Source organism: Sceloporus occidentalis, unplaced genomic scaffold (genome assembly GCF_023333645.1).
Source record: "Sceloporus occidentalis isolate IW3139 unplaced genomic scaffold, rSceOcc1.0.p SCAF_1, whole genome shotgun sequence".
NCBI classification, from domain to species: Eukaryota; Metazoa; Chordata; class Lepidosauria; order Squamata; family Phrynosomatidae; genus Sceloporus; species Sceloporus occidentalis.
Window position 1 is genome coordinate 21,960,254 of NW_028316981.1, and position 26,151 is coordinate 21,986,404.

At 42.7% G+C, this 26,151-nt stretch overlaps 1 protein-coding gene across 5 annotated transcripts in view; it reads left to right on the forward strand.

Annotated features, from left to right (window-relative positions):
* The window catches only part of TRIM39 (tripartite motif containing 39), a 45,928-nt gene extending 20,707 nt beyond the window's left edge, over window positions 1–25,221 (forward strand). For 4 of the 5 annotated variants that reach the window (XM_089515894.1, XM_089515884.1, XM_089515912.1 and 1 more), the window contains exons 5-10: window positions 1,252–1,347; window positions 3,516–3,746; window positions 10,586–10,608; window positions 15,546–15,661; window positions 20,348–20,362; window positions 22,131–25,221. In XM_089515894.1, the coding sequence (XP_089372020.1) occupies window positions 1,252–1,347; window positions 3,516–3,746; window positions 10,586–10,608; window positions 15,546–15,661; window positions 20,348–20,362; window positions 22,131–22,678 (1,029 nt within the window). In that variant the 3' untranslated portion in view covers window positions 22,679–25,221. The remainder of the gene's footprint in view (window positions 1–1,251; window positions 1,348–3,515; window positions 3,747–10,585; window positions 10,609–15,545; window positions 15,662–20,347; window positions 20,363–22,130) is intronic. The other variant, XM_089515922.1, reaches the window with a different exon arrangement.
* The last annotated feature ends 930 nt before the right edge of the window (window positions 25,222–26,151 follow it).

The window sequence follows — 26,151 nt, forward strand, 5'->3', positions numbered from 1 at the left end:
CGGCCCTCAGTATCGGTGGGGGATCCATTCCAGAACCACCACTCCCCCGCAGATACCAAAATCCATGGGTGCTCGAATTCCATTGTCCCCAGTGGTGGCACATGCCACACCGCCATTAGGGATAGTCCCCGTTGTACCCAGTGGTGTTGCATGCACGTTGGCACACTGCTACTGGGAACAATGGGGGCTGTGCCCAATGGATGATGCAGCAGTGTGCACACACTGGCATTGGAACAACGGGCTTTCCTCAATGGCAGTGTGAAAGTTTATTAATACATAATTAAATCAAACATGAACCCCAGGCTTGACCAGCTCCTCCCTTCACAGGAGCTAATACTGGAAGAGAGGCTCTTAACTTTAGTCTTTTCTTGTGGCTTCCCAGGGACACATTTTATTGGACTGCATGGGTGGTACTTCTGTTCTTAACTAGTTCAGTTCACCGGCGGGGGGACGGGGACAGGTTAAGAAAAATAGACCCCTAAAATTGAGTTGACCTATCCACGGTAGAATGTAAGTGCTTGTACTTTAACTCTTATTAAAATAGGAACTATCACCTGGTGAAAGGCAAGAGTGTAATCTGTCCTGGGAGCAATTGACCCTCGCCCCCTTATCCATCCAGCCTTTAGTGTGAGCACAACAGCTATGCCTGCTGGAATTTTGTATGTTCTGTGGGATTGTTTTCCTTTGCTTCATTCTTTAGATCCTCCGTTTCATGCCCCTACATTTTAACCTTCACTTATCCATAGTTCATATCAAAAATTCATGATTTTGGCCCCAAAACTTGCCCTTGATTTATACATGAAGTCAACCTGTAGTCGAGTATATATGGTGATAGCAAAATGTGGTTCAGATATTATGGTCACTTTTATTTTTATTTTTAAAATGCTATTTTAAAGCAAGTTGTTTTGATTGATTACGTTAATTAAAGGATTTGTTTCTGAATGGCATTTCTTACACTATAAAATAAAGTGATTACAAAGAAGCGATACTGGTCTAACAATGAGCAGCTGCCAATAAACTGTTAAAGTTACAGACTTTAAAAATAAATAAATAATCATTCTTCTAGAAAATGGGCACATAGCCCGAAAAATCCTCAAAAAACTATGGATGCCAGCCATGAAAGCCTTTGACTTCACAAATTAATAAGCAGTTTTAAAAAGCAGGAGGAGAGGGTTGAAGTCACTTTGTTTAAACCAGCCAACCTTTTCCTTAACCACTACAATTGTTCTTATGCTGTTCTCTTTTATTCAGGAAAAGATGCAAAAGTGCCTGGAGCCTCTAGAACGAAAGCTGCAGAAGATCGCCTACTGCAAATCCCAAGAGGAGAAGAAGGCTGGGGAGCTCAAGGCATGTTTTTACATGTTGTATATTTTACATGGAGTGGGAATCTCTTTTCAAAAGGGTAACATCTTGTACTTGGTTTTATCTTTTGCTCTGGAAGACAAAGTTGTGAAACAGGTTTGGTTCCCATCTGTGTCTTTTTGCAGGGACGTAGCCAAGGGGGGGGGGGTTCTTGGGGTCCGGACCCCCCTCCATTAGAAAAATGAATGGTGTGTGCGGCTGCGCCACCACACCCAAGCCCCATTATAATGGTGGCACTTAGTCTGGAACCCCCCCTTCCTATAATTCTGGCTACGTCCCTGCTTTTTGGACTGGGGGACTGAGGGTTCTTTGCCATTTGTCAGCTAACTTGTTTCAGTTGGGGAACCCTTGTGGGGGATCCCTGGGCATCCATCTTGTGATCAATAATTAAATCCAGACAGACATAGAACACTCCACTTAAGCATTCTTAAGTATTGGAAGCTCAGGATATTTACCGTATTTTCCGACGTATAAGATGGCTGGGTGTATAAGACAACCCCCAACTTGCATGCAGGCAGCGCCCTGGCCTACTATGTGCCAAATTAAGGGGGTCCGGCACCCACACGCGCCGGCTTGAGGGGGCCTCTGTGGAGGCTTGGAAGGCAGGTGTCGGAAGTGGCAGTAGGGCCTCCCGCAGTCCAGCCCAAAAGAGCACTCGACGCCATGGAAGAAGCCACTGGAGCAGAGCGACGGTGGCGGCGAGGCATAAGGGGCCAGCTCTTTCCCTCAGCCCAACCATCCCTCTCCTGCTGGACCAGCTCTGGAGCCGCTTCTCCACCACCTTTTCCAGCTTCCAGCCCCCAAAACCAGCCCTCCCATTCCCTCACCTGATATGTAATGGTGGCAAGAAAGGGAGAGCCTGGCCGCGGTGCCTGCTGGGATAGGAACCCGCAAGGACACCCCCTGTCTCTGGAGGCCGGCATTCGCCTGTCTCTGGAGGCCGGCAAATGCTTAACCCAGCGTATAAAACGGGGCGAAAAGATCGTCTTATACACCAGAAAATCCACTATATGGGAGAATGATCAAGTTCTCTGTTAGTCTTTTAGACTATTTATTGTATGCAGTCATTTAGTCATACCACTACCCTCAGGAAGAAGCATAGACATTTCAGTGTCTCAAAGGAAAGGGTGATAGTCTAGACATGTTGCTTTCATTACATTATATTTCAGGCATCATAAAGTCATTACAGTATATGGCAGGTAAGATGCTACATTTTTGTGAGAACTGAATCTTTATACCTTCTACATCTGTTTAGCAGGATTCTCTATAGTAGACATATAGAATAACATTACTACAACATAGTTTTTTATACAGTGTGGGGTACAGTATCATCTGTTGAGGGAGTGATGCATTTTTAAATAGGTATCTGTAGACACACAGGCATCCAAGGGGTTAATATCGCTGGGCATTGCTATATCTAACAGCATCCATTACTGCATGTAGGAGAATCAGAAATATATCTCTTTAGTGTAGCCTAATTGAGAGCAGAGATTTTTCTCTTCTCTTAACCAATGTTGTCTAGGTGGGTATCAGGAACAGTGTAGCTTAGAGGCTACATGGCAGCCTAATCTCCAGTTGATACTAATAGTCAGTTGGTCTGACTTCTGTCTCTTCTCAGCTTGTTTTTTTACTCTTTCCCAGCCTAATCAGTTGACAGATCTTGTCCAGTGAGATAAAAAAATGCTCCCTATAAACATGTTTCTCTCTTTCAGTCAGGTTCATAGATAAGATGTAACACCAGGTACAGTTGACTGCCATCAAATTACATCAGCCATCTGATGGCATCAGTAGATCTCTAACATGGGACTCGTCTAGGATTTATTATTGGTCAATTCACTGTTTATATTATCATGTCTTGTTTATAGTTATGTTGGTGTTATGCCTGGAATTAGATCACTGGTGATGCTCACAGATTCTACAATACACTAAGCTTTCTGCTTTGTATTTTATGCATTATGAACGCACTAGTTCCATGCCGTAAATTTCACGAACAAGACCCAAATTAGCACACAACCTGTATTGGATGCCATAAACTTTGTCTAATGTTTCCTATGCATATGGTTTGCTATTTAGATTCTGAGCTTATTTTGATTAGAAATAAATAAACATTTGACAAAATTATTATCTAAACCCTTGCTCTCTTTCTTCCATAGAGAAAGGTTGAAGACCGCCGTCAGCTCATCATCAGTGAATTTGATGAACTGCATATGTTCCTGAAAACTGAGCAGGAGGTCCTGATGAGACGTTTGGAGGATGAAGAAAAGGAGATTTTGCAGAAGCTGAAGGAGAACGTAGCAAAGCTGTCTGAGCAACGGGCCACCCTCAACAGTGTCATCACAGAAACTGAGGAGAAGTGTCTGCAGTCGGGCATCGAGATGCTCAAGGTGAAATATGAATCAATGTGAATCATTAATACTCCCGTCTCCCCAGTGGGTGTATGTGAAGGAGGTGCTAGGTAGACTTGGGGGTGGAAACAGACCGGCACGAAGGGGCAGCTTGATGCTGCCCCCACCCAAGATGCCTTGGGACTATGGCAACCACATACCATGGTCCTGAGCGTGCCCCCACCACAGGCCCAAATTGGAGCTTTAAAAAACCCCACTCCTTTTTGGGCCAGGTTTCTGTGGCCCAGGCACAGCTTCGGCACATCTTTTGTGCATCTTGGAGGTATGCATCATCTAATTGCCATGTGGAAGCCGGCTTTCTTGGCTTGTCTGTTCAGGCCCTTGGTTTCAAGGAAGCCAGTCACAGCTCGGGAAGTTCCATGAAAGAGGGCTGTGGGAGTGTGTGTCTGAGAGAATTCAGATAGTTTGGATATGAGATGGTTTTGAAGTGGCACTGACAAGGTGTTGAGCTAAAGGACAGGGTTTTAAGCTGATAGAGACAGATTTGAGGCGGGAAAGACAATTGCATAAGATAGTGGAGATCCTAAAGAATAGACTAATAGAGTTTGTTCCGGATCCCCCCGTGGATATCAAAATCAGTGGATGCTCAAGTCCCATAGTACTTAATGTTGGGCACGCTACCATTGAGGACAATATAAATCCCCCCCCCCCAACCAACCTCTCACCGTGGTGGGCAGCAGAGGGCTACCTTTTCTTTCTCCTCTTCCCTGCCTCCTCTTCTTTTTCCCTTCTGTTGTTGATGCCTTGGCTCTTCCTCCTTTCTTCCTCCTTTTCCTTTCTCCTCTTCCTTCCACCTCCTCATCTTCCCCAGCTCCTCCTCCTTTCTCCTCCTCCTCTTACGCCTCCCATTGCTGCTGCTGCCTCCCTTCCTCCTCCTTGTCCTGCCTCCTCTTCCTTCCTTTCTCCTCCGCATCTTACCCCCCTCTTGCCACCGCTCATCCTCCTTGTCCTTCCTCTTCCTTTCTCCTCTTTCCGTTGCCACTGCTGCGGCTCTTCCTCCTTTACCTCCTCCTTGTCCTTCCTCCTCCTCTTTTCCCCTCCTCCTTTCTTCTCATCCTCTTCTGCCTTCCATCACTGCTGCTCATCCTCTTCCTCCCTCCTCTGGTGCCGCCGCCGCCACCCCCTCCCCTGCGGGCTTGCCTTGTGCTCAAATCCATGCATGGCAAGTTTGCGGATACAGAGGGCGGACTGTATTCTTATATGATACTATGTTTAACAAATGTATTCTTATTGTTATTTTAAACCTGTCTCTGGCTGGCTATCAATTCTGAATTGCAATCAGGCTATACATACCAAACTGAGTCTGTGTTGATGATTACACAGCAACAAAAATACATTCATTTGCAGGGCCATCAGGGTCAACTACCAGCCCTGCCTGTCTGAAATCAAAATCATGTATGTACCACCTTCAAACCCCCAACATCCACTTCTGCTTTTGTTACATGCCATTGCCCTGCACCTCCCCTTCATAGCCTTCCTGAAGCATGATGGGCTGTCTGGAAGCCAGGATTGCCTAGCGCCTCCTTCACACACTCCTTCAGAAGTCATTGCTCTGTGGAGGCCTCAATAGAGCAATGAGATCTAGCACATTGATATACGTACAGCATTCCAAAATATTATAACACATTAAACTTAGCAGTATACTTACGTTAGTTTTACAATCTTATTCAAACATTATGTTTCATAACAATTCACATAAAAGAAGTTCTTCATTGACTCTCATTAACATAGTTACACATTAGTGTACCTTGTGTTTCACCTCTTTATACCATTCAAGCATTATTCATCGTAATAGTTCATTCCCTTGAATACAATCATTTCCATTTCCATATATAATTCCCTCCCCTTCTATTCCCCAAGATTAATTCCCCCACTTTAGTATTTTCTCCATATTCTGGGCCATACTGTCTGGATGTTTTTTGCTTCCCCAAAGGTCCTCAACCAGGGATTACCTCAACTTTGTCTTCCACATTCTCCCTGTGAGATAAACAAGATTCTTCCTGCCCTACACATATACAAAGTCAACTTTTCTCTGCCACTCAAGACCTCTCTTTGGCTTTTTCTTATCCAAATAGGCTTCCTCACAAGATCAGATCAAATCTTATTTGATCAGATCCTTTCAGTTCTAATCCCACCACTTGGCACCAAATATACAAAATATTTATGTATATCTTGGAAAAAGTGAGGAGGAGAGGACGCTTTTGGGGTGTCTTACTTTGGTTTCATCATTGATCATGTAACTCAGAGACCTCAGATTTGAAATGACAATTTAGCATCCCTGGTATGTGTGTCAGATGATCAAATGATGAGAGGGTTGTGAATTTTCTAACTTCTGGAAGCAGTGGCGTCACTGCAGTTGGTATCACCCAGTGCAGGTGTCCAGAATGGGCTGCAGGGGGAGAGACAGACTGCTTGCTGCTTCCCTTGCTTGCTCCCTCGCCAGGTGGCTCCCAGACAAACCACTGCTGAGGGGCAGCGATGCGTTCTCCAGATGGCCCTGTAGTGTGGCTGCTGAGAAAGCAAGAAAGCTGTCTTGGAGGAAACAGATTATCTTGATCCATTTCAAACTGGCTTTAGGACGGGATTTGGGGTGGAGGCTGCCATGGTCGCCTTAGCTGATGACCTTCATCTGGGCATCGACAAGGGTAGTGTGACCATGTTGGTGCTACTGGACCTCTCAGCGATGTTTGACACTATAGGTCATGACATCCTCTTTAATCGCCTGAGAAGGTTAGGAGTAGGAGCCACTGCGCTTCAGTGGTTCCTTTCCTTCCTCTCGGGCAGATTCCAGAGGGTGGTGCTTGGGGACAGTTGCTCAATAAGGAAGTAGCTTAATTGTGGCATCCCACAAGGCGCCATCCTGTCCCCGATGCTTTTCAACATTTACATGAAGCCACTGGGAGAGATCATCCGGAGGCATGGGGCGGGGTGTTATCAGTATGCTGATGACACCCAGATATATTTCTCCATGTCTCAGTCTTCAGCTTTGATTTCAGATGGCGTCTCGCCTCTCAATGATTGTCTTAAAGCGGTAATGGATTGGATGAGGGAAAACAAATTGAAGCTGAATCCAGACAAAATGGAGGTACTTACGGTATCAGCTCCAAACCCAGGCATCGGGATACAACCTCCAGTCCTAGAAGGGATTACACTTCTCAAAGGACTGTGTTCGCAGTCTGGGGGTGCTCCTAGATTTGTCGCTTCACATGGCAAATCAGATGAATGCGACGGTCAGGACTGCCTGTTATCAGCTTCGACTGATACGTTGGCTGCGCCCTTTCCTGGAAATCAGGGACCTTGAGACTGTAGTACATGCACTGGTAACGTCACGCCTTGATTTCTGCAATACACTCTACATGGGGCTACCCTTGTGCTTGGTCCAGAAACTTCAATTAGTTCAGAACATGGCAGCCAGATTGGTCTGGAGACCATATAACACTGATCTTAAGATCACTTCATTGGCTGCCCATCAGTTTCCGGGACCAGTACAAGGTGTTGGTTATTACCTTTAAAGCCCTAAATGGCTTGGGTCCAACCTATCTTCGGAACCGCCTCTTTCCATATAATCCTCCCCGCACACTTAGATCCTCAGGTAAAAATTTGTTACAGTCTTGTAAAACAAGGCTGTCTATGACCTCCCAGAGGACCTTTTCAGCCATTGTCCCCAGATTGTGGAATGGCCTCCTGGACGTGGTCCATCATATTACCCTAAACAGCTTTAAAAGAGCTATAAAGACGGATCTTTTCCGTCAGGCCTTTCCTGAATATTTCTCCGGCCATAAGAAGGAAAATCTAATTGCTGACCTCTGACTTCACCACAGTTTATTGAATTGTTTTTAAATATGTTTTATGTTTTAAATTCCACATTGTTTAATTGTATTTTAAGGGGGGTGGGTGGGTTGAAGGGTCCGACTGTATATTTTAACCTTGTAAACCGCCCCGATTTCATTTTGTAGAGAAGCGGGATATAAATAAATGTTATTATTATTATATTATTGAGAAAGGGAAGTGACACTCTTTCTCACTTGCCCACCAGCTGCGCCAGTCCCACCGGGTGTACACTCTCCCTCTGGGGTGTCACCTAGTACAATCCATGCCCCCTGCACCCTCTAATGACACCCTTGTCCATAAGGAAAGGCTTTCTGGGATCTTTCACACTGACTACTGGGGAGACCTTAAGAGAAGATCGGGAGTGCGTAAGGACAAGGGAGCATTGGTTAGACACACTGGATATATGTAGTGGGTGCTCATGCAAAGGTCACAGTCAACAATGTACATGAATGAACAGTACTCCACGAGCCTTCCAAACATGCCAGGATACGAAGGTGGCATGCAGTTAGTAGCAAGATCTGCACAAAAGTGAATGTTACAAAAACCATGCAGACTGCTGTGCCTATATGGTCCAAGCGCACCTGCAGTGTGGTGCATTTGTGGGCATTATTGGGAAATGAGTGTACCATGTGTGGGTACATTCAACAGCCGGTCAAATTCTCCGTCATCTGTCCTCTCTTTTCCCTCGATGTCATCACTGCCTGCTGTAGCTGCCTGTGGGAGATGTAAGCGGTGTGAGCTGGACAACTGTCTAATATTTTATTTTTAGTAATATATTATTATCATCATCATCATCATTGAGGAGTTTAAACAGTTTTAATTTAATGTGTACATTAATATGTATAGTTGTGTTTTTAAAGTGGTAGTTATTTTTTAATTATGTTGGAAGCTGCCTTGCATCCCTTTATGAGAGAAAGGATAAAAATCTAATAAAAAGGGGAGGGGGACAGCATAGCACTATATGTCGATACCCAGATTCTTTACATAGATAATATACCCAAGAATGCAAAGGGAATAACAAAAACAGATGGCACCTGTTACCAATATGGATGCAGTTGGTAGTGGGTCTTGAACATGAAATTCAAAGAACTTAGATCATTTGGCCAGCAAACCATTCTGTGTACTTGGGGCCCATTCCCACTTGCGGAAAAATCCGCATTAGAACCTGGCTCCACTCCTCTAATGAAAGCGGTTCCAAAAGGTCCCTCGTTCAAACTATGAAAGGGGACCTTGTTTGGAACAGCTTTTTTAGCTGGGAACGCTTGTCGTTCTCACTGGAGGAGCCAGGGAAGGTGACAGCTCCAACCCCTTTTCACAGGGGAATCTTTTGGGGAGGGGGGAATAGAGTTGATTGCAAAAATCAATCTATTGCAAAAGCAACTACTTGATTTTGCAATCAATTCTATGACCCCCTCCCAAAAAAAAAAATCTGGGGCCCTCCTCCCGAATCCCCCATTGCCCCCTTCCTTCCTTACCTTTTTCCGTTCTTCCTGCTGGGCCTGCCTCCACGACGTTGCCGCTGCTCCCAGGTTCTGGCGGGCCTTCTGGCAGCGCAAGAGCACCGCTGCCGCCACTCCTGGGTTCTGGCAGGACTTGCAGTGCTGACGGCTCTTCTGGCAGTGCTGCTGCACCACCGCCACTTGTCCTGTGCTGGCTGGCGGCGCAGCAGCACCGCCAGAAGGCCTGCCTCTCCCGGGAACAGTGTCAGTGGCGCGGAGGCAGGCCTGGCAGGAAGGACAGAAAAAGGTAAGGAAGGAAGGGGGCAATGAGGGACCTGGGAGGAGGAGGGCCCCAGATTTTTTTAGGGGGGTGATAGAATTGATTGCAAAATCACTCTATTGCAAAAGCGCAATTGATTTTGCAATCAATTCTATCACCACCACCACCCAAAAAACCCCCGATTCTGACTGACATTCCCACTTATTGGGCACACTTATCGTGTTTTACCAAAAAGACCTCTCACAAACTAGTCTCAGGAAAGCCCAGACTATTTATTTTTGTCCCAGACCTTTCCTCTGCTGACCAAAGCGCATTCAAATGTGAACGTAGGTCATATAGCCTGTGTCGCGCTTTGCAGCAAACTGTAGTGGCCATGGGGCCTTGGTTAAACAAAAATAAAATAAAATTTTAAGAACTAAACTTTTTTTGGGGGGAAAAAGATTCAACCGCAAATAAATGTTTATGGTTATTAAAAAATGTCTACACCCAGATCTCATCTTCTGTGTTCCTGTTGATATTTTTTTTCATTGAGTAAAACAAAAATATGAATGTTCCTGCTTTTTCATGTTTAGGTGTAAGTAACTCAGTGTATATAAGTGTAAAATAACTTTTTATGAAACTCTTTAAATATAGATTTAGCTAGCGTGTTTATGATTGAGTTTTAACTGTTATTTCTAAATGAGAAGATAAATTTCATAATTTATTTCATTTTTAAAATAAAAATGGATTCAAATAAAACTTGTTTCAGTTTTTAAAATCCAGTTTTTTTTTAATCAGCTCTTGTTATTCAAGTCAGCATCAAACCATCTTACTTTTCCTATGTGCATCCACTCTTGATTTGCGTAAGGACGTCTTAGCAAAGAGCCTCTAACGTAGGTCCAATGGGTATGCTCTGTGTACTTCACATTAATGGGAAATAGATGCTTTCGGTTCTATTTCTGTAGGCTCCTGTGCAAATATGAAATTCAGTGTGCAGACATCAGGATGAACATGTTACAGGGATAGAAGAAGCTGGTATGGGTCTTATGCCATCCCTGCACATGAGTAAGACTTGAACAGTTTCATAGAGCTGATGTACCACTTTATCCTCCTGTTTTTCAGTCATCTTAACCTGTTGGCCTGTTGTGTTGAGTATTTATTGTTTTCATAAATAGTAACATAATTGGGATCTCCATTTCACTTGTTTAAACAGGCCATTGTTACTCAGTAGATGGGTTCCTCCATGAGCAAATAAATCTTAATCAATTTTATTTCTTTTCCTTATACAGGGTGTGAAGAGCACACTTGAAAGGTAAGGACCACATCCTTTTTTCAGTCATTCCAGCAATTTAGTTGCTGCTTTCTATAGCTCTGGTGTTTTTTTAAAAATTGAATTTTATAAATCTAAAAGAAAAGGCAAGAAAGAAAAGAGAGGGGAAAAGGAAAGGTAGAGAGTATGAAGGTTCTTAGGATATAGTCATTGTCTAGCCATATACATTAATTTTAGCTTTATATACCAAAAACTCCAGCTTGAAGGTGGCATCTGTAAAATACACCATCATATGCAGATAAAAGAGGGATGGATGGACAGAGAATACAGTCAGTTCTCTCTATCCTCAGATTCTTTATCCACGGATTCAACTATCCACAGCTTGAAAATATTCCAAAAATATATAAATTCCCCAAAGCAAACCATGATTTTGCCATTTTATATAAGGGACATCATTTTATTCTACCATTATTTATAATGGGACTTGAGTATCCACAGATTTTGATATCCACAGAGATCCTGGAACAAAATCCCAGCCAGATACCAAGGGCCCACTGTATTAATCTTTCCAGCAGTGAAGTATAAGTCATCTTGCTGTTATTGTGCAGTTAGAATCCAGCCACAACGACCATCATTTGCGTTCAGGTCACAGGAATTTAGGAAGCATCTACACACACACACACACACACACACTGAAGATGCTACAGTATATCCAGTCTGAAAGGATCGGTTTCTGGACATGCTCATATCTTATGTCACAAAGAAGCATTATCTACATTACATCACCACCATTTAATGGAATTAGCCAGTGTCTTCCTAAAAAGTTAGTTCTGTACTTGGTATCTGCTGTTAGTGGATAAGAATTATTATTGGTTTTAAGCATAAAGGAAAGTCCAAGTTGGGCCTTGTGTGGATAGTGTGTCTGTGGTTGGCAACGTGTTAGTGAATTATCTGTGTGGCCTTTTTGAATGGGGCTCAGAGGGCTGTTCTCTTTCCCTTTCACTCCATTCAGAAACCTCCCAGTGCCCAGCAGCTATCAAGTCATGGGAGACTGCTGCTCCTTCTTACTAAAGGGAAGGGACAGGAAAGACTATTGAAATCAGGCTGCTCAGACTTCCTGGGGGAGAGTATACAGTGACCCTTAGTTTTTGCTGGAGTTTGGTACTAGGACCACACCACCATCCCATGGATACCAAAATCCATGGATGTTCAAGTCCCAATATATACAATCAATGGTTTAGTAGTAAAATGGTGTCCCTCGTACAAAAAGGCAAAATCAAGGTTTGCTTTTGGGGATTTTTTTGGTGGAGATGGGATATTTTCAAGCCATGCATGGCTGAATCCATGGATAAAGAGGGCCAACAGTACTTTGTACTTGACCCTTTCCCCTTTCAATTTATTATATCAAGTAGGGAGAAGTCCAGGAGATGGTAAATGTCACCCTGTGAGAAAACCTATATTGTCCTTTTGACACCAGGCAAAAGCCTGTTATGTTTTTAGATACAGACTGACTGATCTATATCTATAAAACTCAAGAATATAACAGGCCTTGGTCATTTTATATATACCGTATATACTCGTCTGTAAGTCGACCTCGTGTATAAGTCGAGGTCAACTTTTGGGGCCAAAAATGTGGGTATTTATATGACCCGTGGATACGTCGAGGGTCTGACTTAAGGGGGAGTCCAGCTGGGGAGAGGCTGCTGGCAAACATGTGCCCTTTCCCCCGCGGAGGCAGCCCAGCGAGGGAGCGGTCTCCAGGGTGAATGTGAGCCTTGGGAAGCCTGTCCTTCGCTGGGCCTTCTCTGCGGAGGCAGCCCAGCGAAGGAGAGGTCTCCAGGGCAAATACGTGCCCTGGGAAGCCTGTCTTTCTCTGGGCTTCCTCTGAGGAGGGAGCCCAGCGAAGGAGAGGTCTCCAGGGTGAACGTGTGCCCTGGGAAGCCTGTCCCTCGCAGGGCATTCTCTGAGGAGGGAACCCAGCGAAGGAGAGACTCCAGGGTGAACACGTGCCCTTCCCAGGCTCTCCGCAACTGGGCTGCTCCTTGGAGAGGCAGCCCAGCTGGGTAGAAGCTTGGAGAAAGACCTATTGCCCAGTTCATAAGTCTACCCAGGATTCTGGAGACTATTTTGAGACAAAAATGTCTCAACTTATAGTCGAGTATATACGGTATACCCTCTTCTTTTCCTCACAATTCAAAGCAGCTCACATGATTTTTAAAAATCCAAGTAAACCAACATGTATTTAAAAATATAGAAAAAATCAAATTAAAATAATTATTTGACTATAGAATTAACACCAGCATTAATTTTAAATCAATTTAAAAGCACATAGTAAAAGTATTACAGCACGTTGAATCAAGAAGCCTTTTTTTATTTTTATTGATAATTTTATCACACACAAACGAACATAAACAACCGTACAAAATTACAAACATACATACAGATCTTCAACATTACATTGACATAAAGTTGAGCAGCCAATTCCACTACAGTAAAAGTTATCTTCGTGTTATTTATTTAATCTCTTCACGTCTTCGGTTCCTTCCCTTCAACCTATTCTACTCTATTCCATATCCTCCAAGAAGAACCAAGAAGCCTTTATACATAAACGAGTCACTTTGCTCTAGCCTTTCTGGAATAGAAAATCCCCAAGAATAGAAAGACCTTTGCCTACTGTTAAAAGGGCAGCAATGATGCAACCAACATAGTCTTCCTAGGCAGGGAGTTCAGAATCTGGGACTAGCCATGGAGAAGGTCCTCTGTATATTCCCAATAAATATGCCTTTGAAGGTGTTGGGATCAAGAAAAGCATTTCCCCCAAAAATTATAGAACTCAGGCAGAATCGTATTTAAGACTTTTTCTTTGTGGTGTCTGCGAATCATACAAGTGGGTTGTACTGCGCCTGCATTTGTATGTATTCGCAGATGACCACTCAAAGAAATACCGTTACAAGTATGCAACCTGTCCATAGCCAGCACTTTAAATTGTGCTCAAAAACAGTTTGACAACCAGCTGAAAATCCCCAGGAGTCATCGTGAAACCACCTGGATCCAGCAGCCAGCTGAAGGAAGACCATCTTAATACCAACTGGTCATCCACTCCAGTGGGCCTAAACCTGGCCAGAGATCTGTTCCAAGAAAAGGAGCTATGGGAAGTTGTTCCACACCAAGATGACCATTATCCCATTTGATGCATCCAGTCTTGCTGATGTTTTAATGTAGAGAGATCTTGTAGCACCTTTGAGACTAACTGAAAGAAAGAAATTAGCAGCATGAGCTTTCATAGACTTCAGTCTACTTCCTTAGATGCATTTGATGCTTTTTGAAGTTTGTGACTTTTAATTTATTATTGTTGTTGTCATTGTTATTTGGTTATGGGAGTAGAGAATTGTCCCAGGATACCATTAATTTTAGGCTCTCCTGTTGACAAAAGAAGCTGTTTCTATTCATGGTTTATGTCCATTTCCTAATTCAGGTGATAAACTGCTAGAAGTTTGTTTTTCATTTGGAAATAACAGTGGTTTTAGGAAACAAATTATGTTGATGGCTTTCTCTTCTACAGAAAAGGAGGCATTTTAGCTGCTTTAAAATTAATGTTGACATGTTTTCTGATTCTAGGTGTTTGGATCTTATAGAACACCCTTCATTCTACACCCACAAACACTAGATTGGGGCATTTTTATTTCCTCAAATGCACTGTGGTTCACGTGGGGTCAGAAAATATCCCAAATGCACCCAAAGTATCTTTCAAAGATACATTTTCCAGTTTCTGCAGTTTGCTGTATAGAGCACTGAAGATGTTATCTCTGGAAAAACCTGCCCTTCTTCACCAAGTACCTGCATTTTTGGGGACTGAATCTAAATACAGGGGAATGCTTCTCATGAAAGGGAACCCCCCCCCCCCCCCCCCATAACAACCACCATCTGATGTGGGGAAACTATTTCCACTGATCTTCCAATTTCCTCTGCCACTCCTTCTGGGTATACCTCTAGAACAGAAAGGGGAAAGAGAAGTTAGTGAAAATCATCCACTTCAGTGGGAACCATGACATTCCAAGGCCCTTCTCTCCAATAGAAGGTCTCTTTCCTGAACTGAAGGGATATCTTTGGATCCCATTCACAGCCTGTGTAATTTGAGATACAGCCTGTGTAATTTGAGATATAGGCTTAATATGGGTCTTGAAACGCAAGATGATTGAAGAAATGATAGGTAAGTGACTAACTAGACCAGGGGTGGGTTGGAAAGTAAATCAGAATTTACTGGCGGACCTCTGGGGGATTAGCAATAAGGTTTCTGGCTCTGGTTTCCAGGTATACCTCCTCTCCAATAGTACTTTAAACACACATGTACAGATACACCTAAAGGGAAACAGCAGGGATTATAAACATGCAAGGATATTAATCAGTGGTTCTCAAACGGTGGGGTGGGACCACCAGGGGGTGGGAGAGAATTGCTCATGGGGAGGGGTGACACTTGGAGGCCTTGAACCTCCTCTTCCTCCTCTTCCCAAATGTTTTTATATGTAAAATTTACACATGTGTCAAGTTAAATATTTAATTTATTTAAATAAACATGTTCTGTTTTGAACATTGTTTCTTATAAATGTTAAAATATGACTATACATGAATGTGTAAATGAAAATAACGCACACTAAACAAGCAAATTGTTTTTATTCATATACTGCATGGGGGGAGGGGTTCTCGTGTAGATACAAAGGGGGTCACAAGGGCAAAAAGTTTGATAGCCACTGATTTAAATGTTTCTGAGTTTAATCCCAAATCCATGGATGGCTAAGTGAGTGCTCAAAGAAACACTCTTCCTTAATAGTTGACATATTTTTTGCACACTGAACCACTGCTTTGCACTTGGCTCCATTTGGTAAATTTCAGGGTTATAATGAAAAACATAGTAGATCCCATAAGTCTGCATATTTCAGGACCAGAACTTTACCCAACCTCCTCTGCTCCTGTCATTTCAGATTTCAAGAGGTGCAGGCCCAAGAACCAAGTTCAGTCTCCATTGAACTGGAAAAGAATTTCTGCAACTTCCCTAGACAGTACTTCATCCTGAGGAAGATCATTAAGAAGCTAACGGGTGAGTCACTGTGATACTGCTGATGGACAGTTTTCCTTGGCATGGAGTGAGGCTCCTGCTTGATCATTTGGGGGGGGGGGGGGGGGGCTGGGGCTGGCGTTCCTCTCTTCATTTTTGTGTGTGCCATCAAGTCATTTCTGACTTATGGCATCCCTAAGGCGAGCCTATCATGGGGGCTTCTTGGCAAGATTTAGTTTCTTCTGAGGCTGAGAGAATGTGACTTGTTCAAGATCACTTAGTGTGTTTCCATAGCTGAGCAGTAATTTGAATCCTGGTCTCCAGAATTGTAGTCCAATAGTCAAACATCCACACCATGTTTGCTCTCAGAATAAATAATATAGAAAAAAAATTAAATTCTTTTTAAAATATAAGACTGTTTAAATGTAAGATTGGGTTACAGTATCGAAGTGATTGAAATATCTAGACCTGGAGAGATGGTAGTGTTGAATAAAGAAATAGGATAATGGTGAGAATACTAATTAGAAAGAGAAAGATAACTGGAGACCTGAGGAAAGAATCCATGCAGGACAAGTACCTACATTTCTTGAAGAGTAAAGCCTACATTTTACAAGCTTGTTTACAAGAATGTCATGGGGAACCTTGTCAAAAGCCTTACTCAAATCAAGATATACTATATCCACAGCTTTCCCTTCATCTATCAAGCTGGTAATTTTATCAAAGAAAGATATCAGATTTGTCTGGCATGACTTGTTTCTCTGAAATCTGTGTTGACTTTTTGTGATTATGCCATTGCCTTCTAGATGCTCACAGACTCTCTGTTTAATGATCTACTCTAGAATCTTTCCTGGTATTGATGTCAGACTAACTGGATGATAATTGTTTGGATTCTCTTTTTTCCCCTTTTTGAAGATGGGGACAACGTTTGCCCTCCTCCAGTCTGTTGGGACTTCTCCTGTTCTCCAGGAGTTTTCAAAGATTATTGCCAATGGCTCTGATATTACATTTGCCAGTTCTTTTAATACCCTTGGATGTAGTTCATCTGGTCCTGGAGACTTAAATTCATTTAGATTAGCAGGGTATTCCTGTACTATCTCCTTACTTATTCTGTGCTGAAATTCCCCTATTCTGTCCTCTGCAACATTATCCTCAGGTTGAGCAGCCTTTGCCTTTTCTGAGAAGACTGAAGCAAAAAAGGTGTTGAGTAATTCTGCCTTTTCTCTGTCCCCTGTTAGCATTTTGCCATCTTCTCCACACAGTGGCCCTGCCTTTCCTCCTCCTTCCTTTTACTGCGGACATACCCAAAAAAGTCCTTTTTATTGTTCTTAACCTCCCTAGCAAGCTTGAGTTCATTCTGCACTTTAGCTTTTCTGACTTTACTACACGTGGTAGTTATTTGAATTCCCCTTTGGTGATTTCCCCATTTTTCATTTCTTATACATGTTCCGTTTAAAACCTAGCTCAATTGAAGGTTCGTTAATCATCCATCCTGGTTTCTTGAGGCACCATACCTTCTTTCTTCCTCATTGAAACTGTTTAAAATTGTGCCTTCAGTATCTCCCTTTTGAGAAACTCCCATCCATCTTGAATTCCCTTCTCTTTTAGTATTCCTGACCATGGGATCACCCCCAGTATTTCTCTTAAGTTTACTAAAATCTACTCTCCTAAATTCTAGAATGTATGTCTGACTCTGCCTGGCTTCTCCTTTCCACTGTATAACAAACTCCAGGAAAACATGATCACTCCCACCTAAGGATCCCACTACTTGCACCCCATTAACCAGGTCATCCCTGTTGGTTAAGATCAGATCTAAAATAGCTGACCCCCTTGTTGCCTCTTCCACCTTTTGGACAATGAAATTGTTTTCGAGGCAAGTGAGGAATTTGCTAGACCTTGAGGATTTTGCTGAGTTTGACTTCCAGCAAATATCAGGATAGTTGAAGTCACCCATCACTACTACATCTCTCCTTTCTGAATGTGTGGTAATCTGTTCTAGAAAGGCATCATCCAATTCCTCCGTCTGACTTGGGGGTCTGTAGTAGATTCCCACAATAACATCCCTGTTGTTCCCTCCGCTTTAATTTTTATCCAGATGCTCTCCACCTGGTTTCCAGGATTGATGTCCTAGATCTCTTCACTGGTGTAAATATCCCACGGTTGGGTCCTTGCATTGTTTGCCTTGTTTCCTCTATGACAGTTTGACTATTTTGTCCAGCCAGCCCCTTTGCCAGCTTCCCAGTGTGTGTATGCATTTTTCATTTAAAGATTGAAATGCCTGCCCTAAAGGTGTTCAGTACTAACAGGAAAAGTTCTAAGGTAAAGTGTTGCAGAATTTGAGGCCTAAATGCTCCTTTGTTTATTATTTTTCTAGGTCAAACGTAGAACAAAAATGTTAGTAGTATTGAGAAAACACATATACTGAACATAATATTCTTATGGTTAGGAAGTGGGAAGTCAGTTATAGTTTGTGTTGTGTTAACTAGGTTAGTGTTTATATTGTTTAATGTTATAGTTTAAAATAAGGAGAGGGGTTGGGAGCAATCTGCAGTTGGCCCTCCACATTTACAGCTTTGACTTTTGCGGATTTGATTATTTGTGGTTTTGATTACACTTGTCCCTCCATATTAGCTAGGGTTAGGGGCACAAGACCCCCCGTGAATATGGAAAAACTGCAAATAACAAAAACACCATGTTTTTACCTGAGAGGACACCTCTCTAAGAATCTCTAGGTCCTCCAGTGCAACTCTATGATCAACGTCCGACAGACACTGACCATAGAACTGCGCTGGAGGAGCTACAAAGGCCTAGTAGAGTATTCTCTCTAGGAATCTCTAGGTCTTTCAGTGCAGCTTTTAGTTAAAGTTGACCATAGAGATGCACTGGAGGACCTAGATATTCCTAGAGAGAACATATTAATCAAATCCGTGAATAATCAAATCCGCAAATATCAAAGCTGCAAATATGGAGGGATGAGTGTAATATGTTTTCTCAAGGAATCCCTAGGTCCTCTGTCAGAAGTTGACTATAGAGTTGTGCTGGAGAACCTAGAGGTTCCTAGAGAAAACATTTCTCTAGGCATTTGTCGGTCCTCCAGCATGATTCTGTGATCAACTTCTGGCAGATGTGATCATAGAGTTGCACTGGAGGTCCTGGAGATTCCTAGAAAGGTGTTCTCTGAGGTAAAAAGAATAGTGTTTTTTATTTGCGGTTTTTCCACATTCACGGGGGGTCCTTCACTTCTAAACCTAGTGAATGTGGAGGGACCACTGTAGTTTAGTTTAGGAATATAGGCCCGATGCAGGAGGGCACTTTGTGGCGTGGCGGTGGTGATACTAGGGGTTAGGGATCACACACCAACCCTAGTATGGACTGTTGGCGTACTAATAGCGGTGTCTCATGTACACGGGTGCTGCCATTGCAACATAAGTGCTGTGCAGCGTCTGCACTGCACCGCACATCACTTACGTAGCATGTTTGTCAGTGGCGCACTCGCGACATCACTCCGATGCCAAAAAAGAACCCGGAAATACCGGGTTCTTTTTACTCTGGAGGAAAGCCACACAGTTTGGTGGCAGTGGCTTCTCTCCAGAGGGAAATAGGCCGCCAGGAGGCTGCCCCTTTGGGGCAGTCTGTACCATGCCATAGTTATAGATTTCATGGAGGGTTATAGTTTTATATGTTAAGTGTGTAATTGAGTGTTTTTTAACCTTGTTTATTCTTTCTGTTTTTTAAACTCATTAAAAAGATGTGTTTAGGTTTTAAGATGAAAATATGTTGGTATTTTCAGTCCGAGCCTTCCTGCCCCCCTCTGCAGGAATGCAGCCCAAAATAACGTATCTGAAATTTAATCCAGCCCTTTGTCTGAGGGAGATTCTCCACCCACATGAGTGGGAATAATGTGGCTCTCCAGACATTGTTACACTGCAGTTGCCATCTTCCTCAGTATTGGTTATGCTAGCTAGGGCTGCTGGGACTTGCAGTTCAAAAACATTCAGAGGGCTGCATTTCTGTGTCTGCTCTAAACCATACTTAACCAGCTCTATCTGCTTGTCTCTTAGTACAATGGATCCTTGTTATACGCTGGGGTTTGGTTCCAAGATCCCCCGTGTATAACAAAATCCGTGTATGCTCAAGTCCCATTAAGTATAATGACATAGCAAAATGGTGTCCCTAATAAAAAATGGAACAACAAGGTAAATTTATACTTTTTTGGAACATTTTCAAACCGTGTATGCTTGAATCCGTGTATAAAAAATCCGTGTATAAGAAGGGCCGGCTGTATGTCTGAACTTGGACGTACTGATGAAACAAATGGAATAATTTATTGCTTGGATGCTTATTAGCTGTGTGGGCGTGAAGTATGGTCATAGACACCCAGTATAGCAATTGTAGCTAAGATAATAAGGTCTGGTTCTGCTCAGATGTTTCCTGGAAAATCCTAACATGTGCCTCTTTGAGCTCAGTCAAAGAAGCTATGGGTGTAAATGTGATGAACAGATAAGAAGTATATTGCCACAGGCCTACTATTGGAACCAACTAAAATAATGATAGTAAAAGATTGATTTTAAAACCATATTTCCCTAAGTGGAAAGTTGTTCCATTTGCTGCTCCATTTTGTTGAAATTGTGGCCATCTGTGGCAAGATTACTGGACTTTACATTCTGTTGATACTTAACCCTCACCCCTAAAACTTAGTAAAGCATTGGTTTCTCTTTTTTATCTCTGTAGGTGTGTTAAACCAGGGTAAGGATTCAGTGCTAAGTTTAATCCAGTTTCTGATCCAGTTCAAGCCAAGAAGAGTCTTCATCCTTTTTAATAGTAACTAATACCAATAGAGAGAAGCATGGTAATACATAATAATGCTAGAGATAAGTGTTTCCTCTGGCTCTTACTGAGCCTTTTGACTTTGGTTCTAACATTGGGAACCTATTAACATTGATATATTGTATAAGTGTAGTAATTTTCGTCAAAAAATTGACCCAAAAACTCTGGGTTGACTTATCCGTGGGTCAGTGTAAGTACTGTATTTTTATTGAAAAAAGGAACCATCCCCTTCTCTGAGTAGAGTGGCAAAAGGTGAAAACTTAGTCTGTCCCAGGAGCACCCAAACAAAGCACTAATCCCCCTCTACTCTCTCCAGCAGCGGTGCTTCTGGCCTTGTTGAATGCCAAGACAGAAAAATGATGGCAGTAGCAGCTCTTTGGTGCTTCCCCTCAAGGGAATGCCAAGAGGAATTGGGTTTTGACAGATTTAAATAAGATATTTGTGTATGTCTGTCAGCTTTTCTGAGTAAAATCAGGCAAAATTACCACATTAAGTTAAAGGCTATAATCACCGCTTTGTCTTTTCATTCTTTTTGATACGTGCTCATTTTCTTGGCACTGCCTTAAGTTTTACCCTTGACTTATACACGGGTCATATCAAAATCCATACTTTTGACTCCAGAACCTGCCCTCATTTCATACATGAGATTGAGATATAGTCGAGTATATACATTACAGTACTTAAATGTGCAACTCAGGCCTTCACTGGATACAGCATCAAAGCAAAAAACATAGTCCTAAAAAGCCCAAACCAACATGTAATCACTGGGCCCCAAAAATACAAGTGAACAGGCAAATATTCAACTTGATGCCAAAAAGAGACCAATAGTGATACCAATCAGGCCTCCAAACGAAATGCAATTTAGCTTCTTCAGCCCTGTATGAAAAGCATGGGGTATTTGGGCCTATGTGTTGGAGAGTTGGATAAGGGGATGTAAGGGTCCTCTTGAAGAAGAGTAATAGTGGAGATGCCATGTTACAGTGGATCAGGGTTAAAACTAGCTAGAGACTTTCAGTTGTAGGTCTTAACACTCTCCTCACTATTTCTTCCTACTGCCCACTTTTGAGTTAGTCTCCAGTGTGGGAATTACAAAGGGTGCTAGAAATCTCTTGTCCATTATCTTCTTAATTAGAGCAGTACGTGTATCCTCTTAATTAGAGTAGTGAATATAAGTGATACATCAGTACGCAAAGGGATCTTGGAGCACCTATGAGATTAACTGAAAGAAAGAAGCTGGTAGCATAAGCTTTGATAGACTTGAGCCTACTTCTTCAGATACATGCTCATGTAAGTGATACATGTATTCTTTTCCATGTGTACACCCACATCTAAGAATTTGGCAGCCATAGAATGCTCCAGATGTGTTGGAGTATAATGCTCACAGCTCCTAACCAGCATAGGCATTGTGCACTGTAGTCCAAAAATGTAAAGGGTACCAGGATTGGGAAAGCCTTAAAAGAGACTGCTAGAATTTCAGTGTTGAGGGGGAGCACTGCAGTAAGTCCAAAGTGCAGTGAATATACAGATGCAAGAGGGATGCCCACCAGAGAGGAAAGGAGAGTTGCATTTAATGAATGCATTCTGAACTGGCTGGCAAAAACCAACTGTAAGAAGGGAGGAAAGGGATACAACAGGCTACTTATGTTCAAAAGAGAGCACCCTCAAACTTCTCTCCCTTTCTCTACAGGAGATCTGACCCTTGACCCTGAGACAGCCCATCCCAACCTAGTGATCTCTGAGGACCGAAAGAGTGTCAAGTTTGTCGAACAGCGCCTACGAGATCTTCCCGACAGCCCAAGGCGCTTCACCATATACCCCTGTGTCTTGGCAACAGAAGGATTTACCTCAGGCCGGCACTACTGGGAGGTAGAAGTGGGAGAAAAGACCCATTGGGCCCTGGGGGTTTGCAGTGACTCAGTAAGCCGTAAAGGGGAAATGACCTCTCTGCCAGAGACTGGTTATTGGCGGGTGAGGCTATTCAATGGGGACAAGTATGCTGCCACCACTACTCCCTTTACCCCACTCAACATCACCAATAAGCCCAAGCGAGTAGGTGTCTTCCTGGACTATGAGGCTGGCAAGCTTTCCTTCTACAATGTGACGGACCGTTCCCATATTTACACATTTACTGACACCTTCACTGAGAAGCTTTGGCCTTTTTTCTACCCAGGGATCCGTGCTGGCCGTAAAAACGCTGCCCCCCTCATTATTCGGCCACCCACGGACTGGGAGTGACAAGGGGACCATGTTCTGTTAGGATCAGCCCTCAGACACACAAAGTGGAGTTTTAACAGCTTGGCTTCTCAATGAAGGGGAAGCAGCAGGAAGCAGTAACTGGGGATTCGAGCCGCATCATCCCTGACCAGGCGAGATGAAGCAGCACAGAGGCATTGGAAAACCACACTGTTTTATTTTAGGCTTGGTTTTTGATTCAAGGAACATGCCAGTGGAGAAGGAAAACAGAGATGTTTGTTACAGCAAACAAAGATGTTTGTGTTTGTCAAATATACAGGAGAGACAGTGAAAAGCATATGTCCTTCTGTAATCCCAAACCTCTGAGTGGGGTTTTATATACAATATACAACTGCCCTGGTGGTTCTTTTTTTCCTTTTTTTAAAGCTATTGTCTTTGCATTGGCTGTGGGCAGAGCTGCTCAAAAATGTGTATGAATTAAAGGGCAATTTTATGTTCTGTTAAACAGGGCAGGTGTATGTTACATGGGCAGTTGAAGAATGTAATGTTACTGTGAAGGGCTTAGAATGAATTCATCATCTTGCATGTAGAGAGCATGGAGGAAAAATCTCATTTTCACTGTAACTTGTTTTTAATTGGCAACTTGGGCTGTACACAGACAGCACCCCACTGTAATCTTGTTAGAGGGTTGTATCATACCAGTGTAAGACACTAAAGGAGGCCATGCTCAGAACATCTCATCTGAAGCACCTCAGTGTGCTGTTTTGTGACTGTTGCTTTTGAGGCAGTGAGACAAATGCCTCATTGCAGTTGTCCCAATTGTAGAGCCATGACCAGCAACGATGTGGTTGGAAATCCAATATGTTAGTCCCCAATGGAGTTGTCTAGTAGGGTTCAGTCAAGAAAAATACACATCTCCGAACCCCTTTATTCACCTTCCTACATTGGCAGAAGGGCTGAACCCAAATGTGGGTGCAATGGTGCCTTTCATATAACCTCAACCCTCAGGCAAAATCAACAGCAACCCTACTTCCAACACAAAGAGACTTAATGCTGGTTTGGGAAGAGAGAACAGGGTCGGGAAGAAATGTTTCCTGCCCCAAAGTGGAGGGAAGTCTGACTGGCTTCACTATGGTATGATGTGAACCTGCTGGTTCAGTAGTCCCTGTGTAGCTAATGTTGCCTTAAGAAAACAACAATTTTGGTTTGTGGGGTGGAGGACAAGGAGCAAAGGAAGTGGTGCTGAAGATTGGGAAGAAAAGCAGTTGCAATTGAATGGCAAACAATATTTTGAAAAGGGGTGGATGGGTGGGTATGTATTTTAACTTTTATACCCTATCACCATTTCTTTGGCCCTGAAAGATATAATCAGTGAAAATTCATTGCAGTTTCTTCAGGGGAGGTCCAATGTATGATCTGGTTTAAAGACCACTAGTGTGTCCATTTTAATTAGCAAAGTTCTGTTCAGGCTGAGGGAAATGGAAATAAAGTGGAAGGAAAAAGAGGTTCTTAACCAGTTTTGAATTAACTGCATTGGTTGTATCTGTTTACAAAGATACTAATATGTCAAAAGACCTTGTAGATTCCTGCGTAGGTATTGAAAGGGTTAGTTACGAATTACCAGCCAACTGAGATTCTGAGTCTTTTGTGTTTAGAATTCCATTTTTAATAGAGTTCTCTTTATTTTTATAACCTTGATTTTCTTACAAAGCTGGTATAAACACTTCCTGCTACTAGATAGCCATTTTACTTGAGGTGTGTTCCCTTGGTCAGGACTGATACCAAAGGTTTCATGTTTGGAAGGCCCTGAAAGAGGCATCAATTTACTTTCTGAGGCTGTGAAGTACACAAGGGTTAGATCCTGATGTGCAGAAAGGTGTCTGACTCCTGGTAAATTTCAGAAGAGAGTCTGCTCCTTGCTAATCACCTGAGCTGAATTAAATGGAAGATGGGGAAATAGGGATGTGTGTAGTTGGAGCTCTTCTTCAGTAGCTGAAGCAGAGTTAAAGGTATGTGTATATGTAATTAGGATATACTTGAATGTAAGATATACATGATGAGTAAGAATTCCACCACCTTTTGAACATGGTGGTGGAAATCCCAACAGGATAATTTCAGTCCATCTAGGATAACCTCAGTCTGATACCTTCTGGATGTGTTTTGACTACAGTCCCCATCATCCCTATCCAGCATGACCATTCGCCATCTAGAAGTCACTAGATTAGAAATGGCTGCTTTAAGGGTTGACTTCAAGATTCAGTCTCAGGTTAGTTATTGGCTTTCCACTGATACACTGGTGGCTCTCATCTGAATTGCCATGACCACTAGACAAATGAGAATCCAGCCCATTAGGCCCAGCTTGCCTCTGCCTTCAAAATAGTGATTACTTCAAGTTGCACGATTGAATTGTGTGTGTGTGCGTGCATCTGTATGTGTGTGTCTGTTAATACAGTTGAGGAAGGTTGGTTTGAGTGCTTTGGATCCTTAAGCCTGGGTGGGCTGGGAGATTTTCAGCAATCCACAGCTTAGAGCAAATCACTCATGTTGTGGCTTGTAAAGTTATAAATAAAATATCCTGTTTTCATTGACAACAGTGTGTGTGTGTGACTTCCTCACCAATACCTGGCACCGTGAAAAGTGGGGGGATTCCGCTTAAAATTGCTGAGGCTAAGGGAGAAATCATGTGACTTTCAGAATATTGTTCAGCTGCAGATTTAACAGACTTAAGCAGCATAAAAACAGGGAGAAATGCTGAGAGTTGGAGCCCAGAAATACCTGGAAGTTCACACAGTTCTCCTACCCGTTCTAGGTTAAGGGCAAGAGAAATCTGCCCCTCTAGATGATCTGGTCTATAATTCCCATTATACCTTAGTGTTGGTCATAGTGGATGGGTTTTTTAGAATTGAAGTTTAAAATATCTGAACCCCAAAGTTTTCTGTAAGCTTGCTTTAGACACAGGTTTTCTGGGAATGTATCACATACTGGGGTGGAATGTGTGTGAATGCAACCTGCTAACATGTATTTTGCACAAATTAAATGGCCAAGTGCAGTCATGTTTCATGACAAAACAACTACATGGGTAATGGTTTAAATGGAGTTAAAATGCAGAAGGAAGACCAGTACTTTTGGGAAAACAAGACCCTAAAGAAATCCTAAATCAGCTCATTGTAACTGAGATGTCCTATGGAAGGGTGAAGACTTGCCTATCTGAAGAAAAGAGTGCAAACTCTGACAAAACAAATGCTAAATCTGTACAAAAGAACACCAAGAAGGAATTTGAATAGCCTATTGCTTATAGACTAAAGAATGAATTAAAATGAAAATGCATCAGAAATAGGAAACAAACAGAAAAGCAGTGGAGTTGTTCTTGTGACTGATGTAAAAGAATTGTCAACGTGAAGCAGGTAGACAAGGAAGCTGAAGGAAATTCTCTGCATCAGTTTATGGCCCCTGTTACAGACTGCCAAAATAAAGCTGCTTCGGGTCTCTTTGGAGGTATTCTATTTAAATGATGC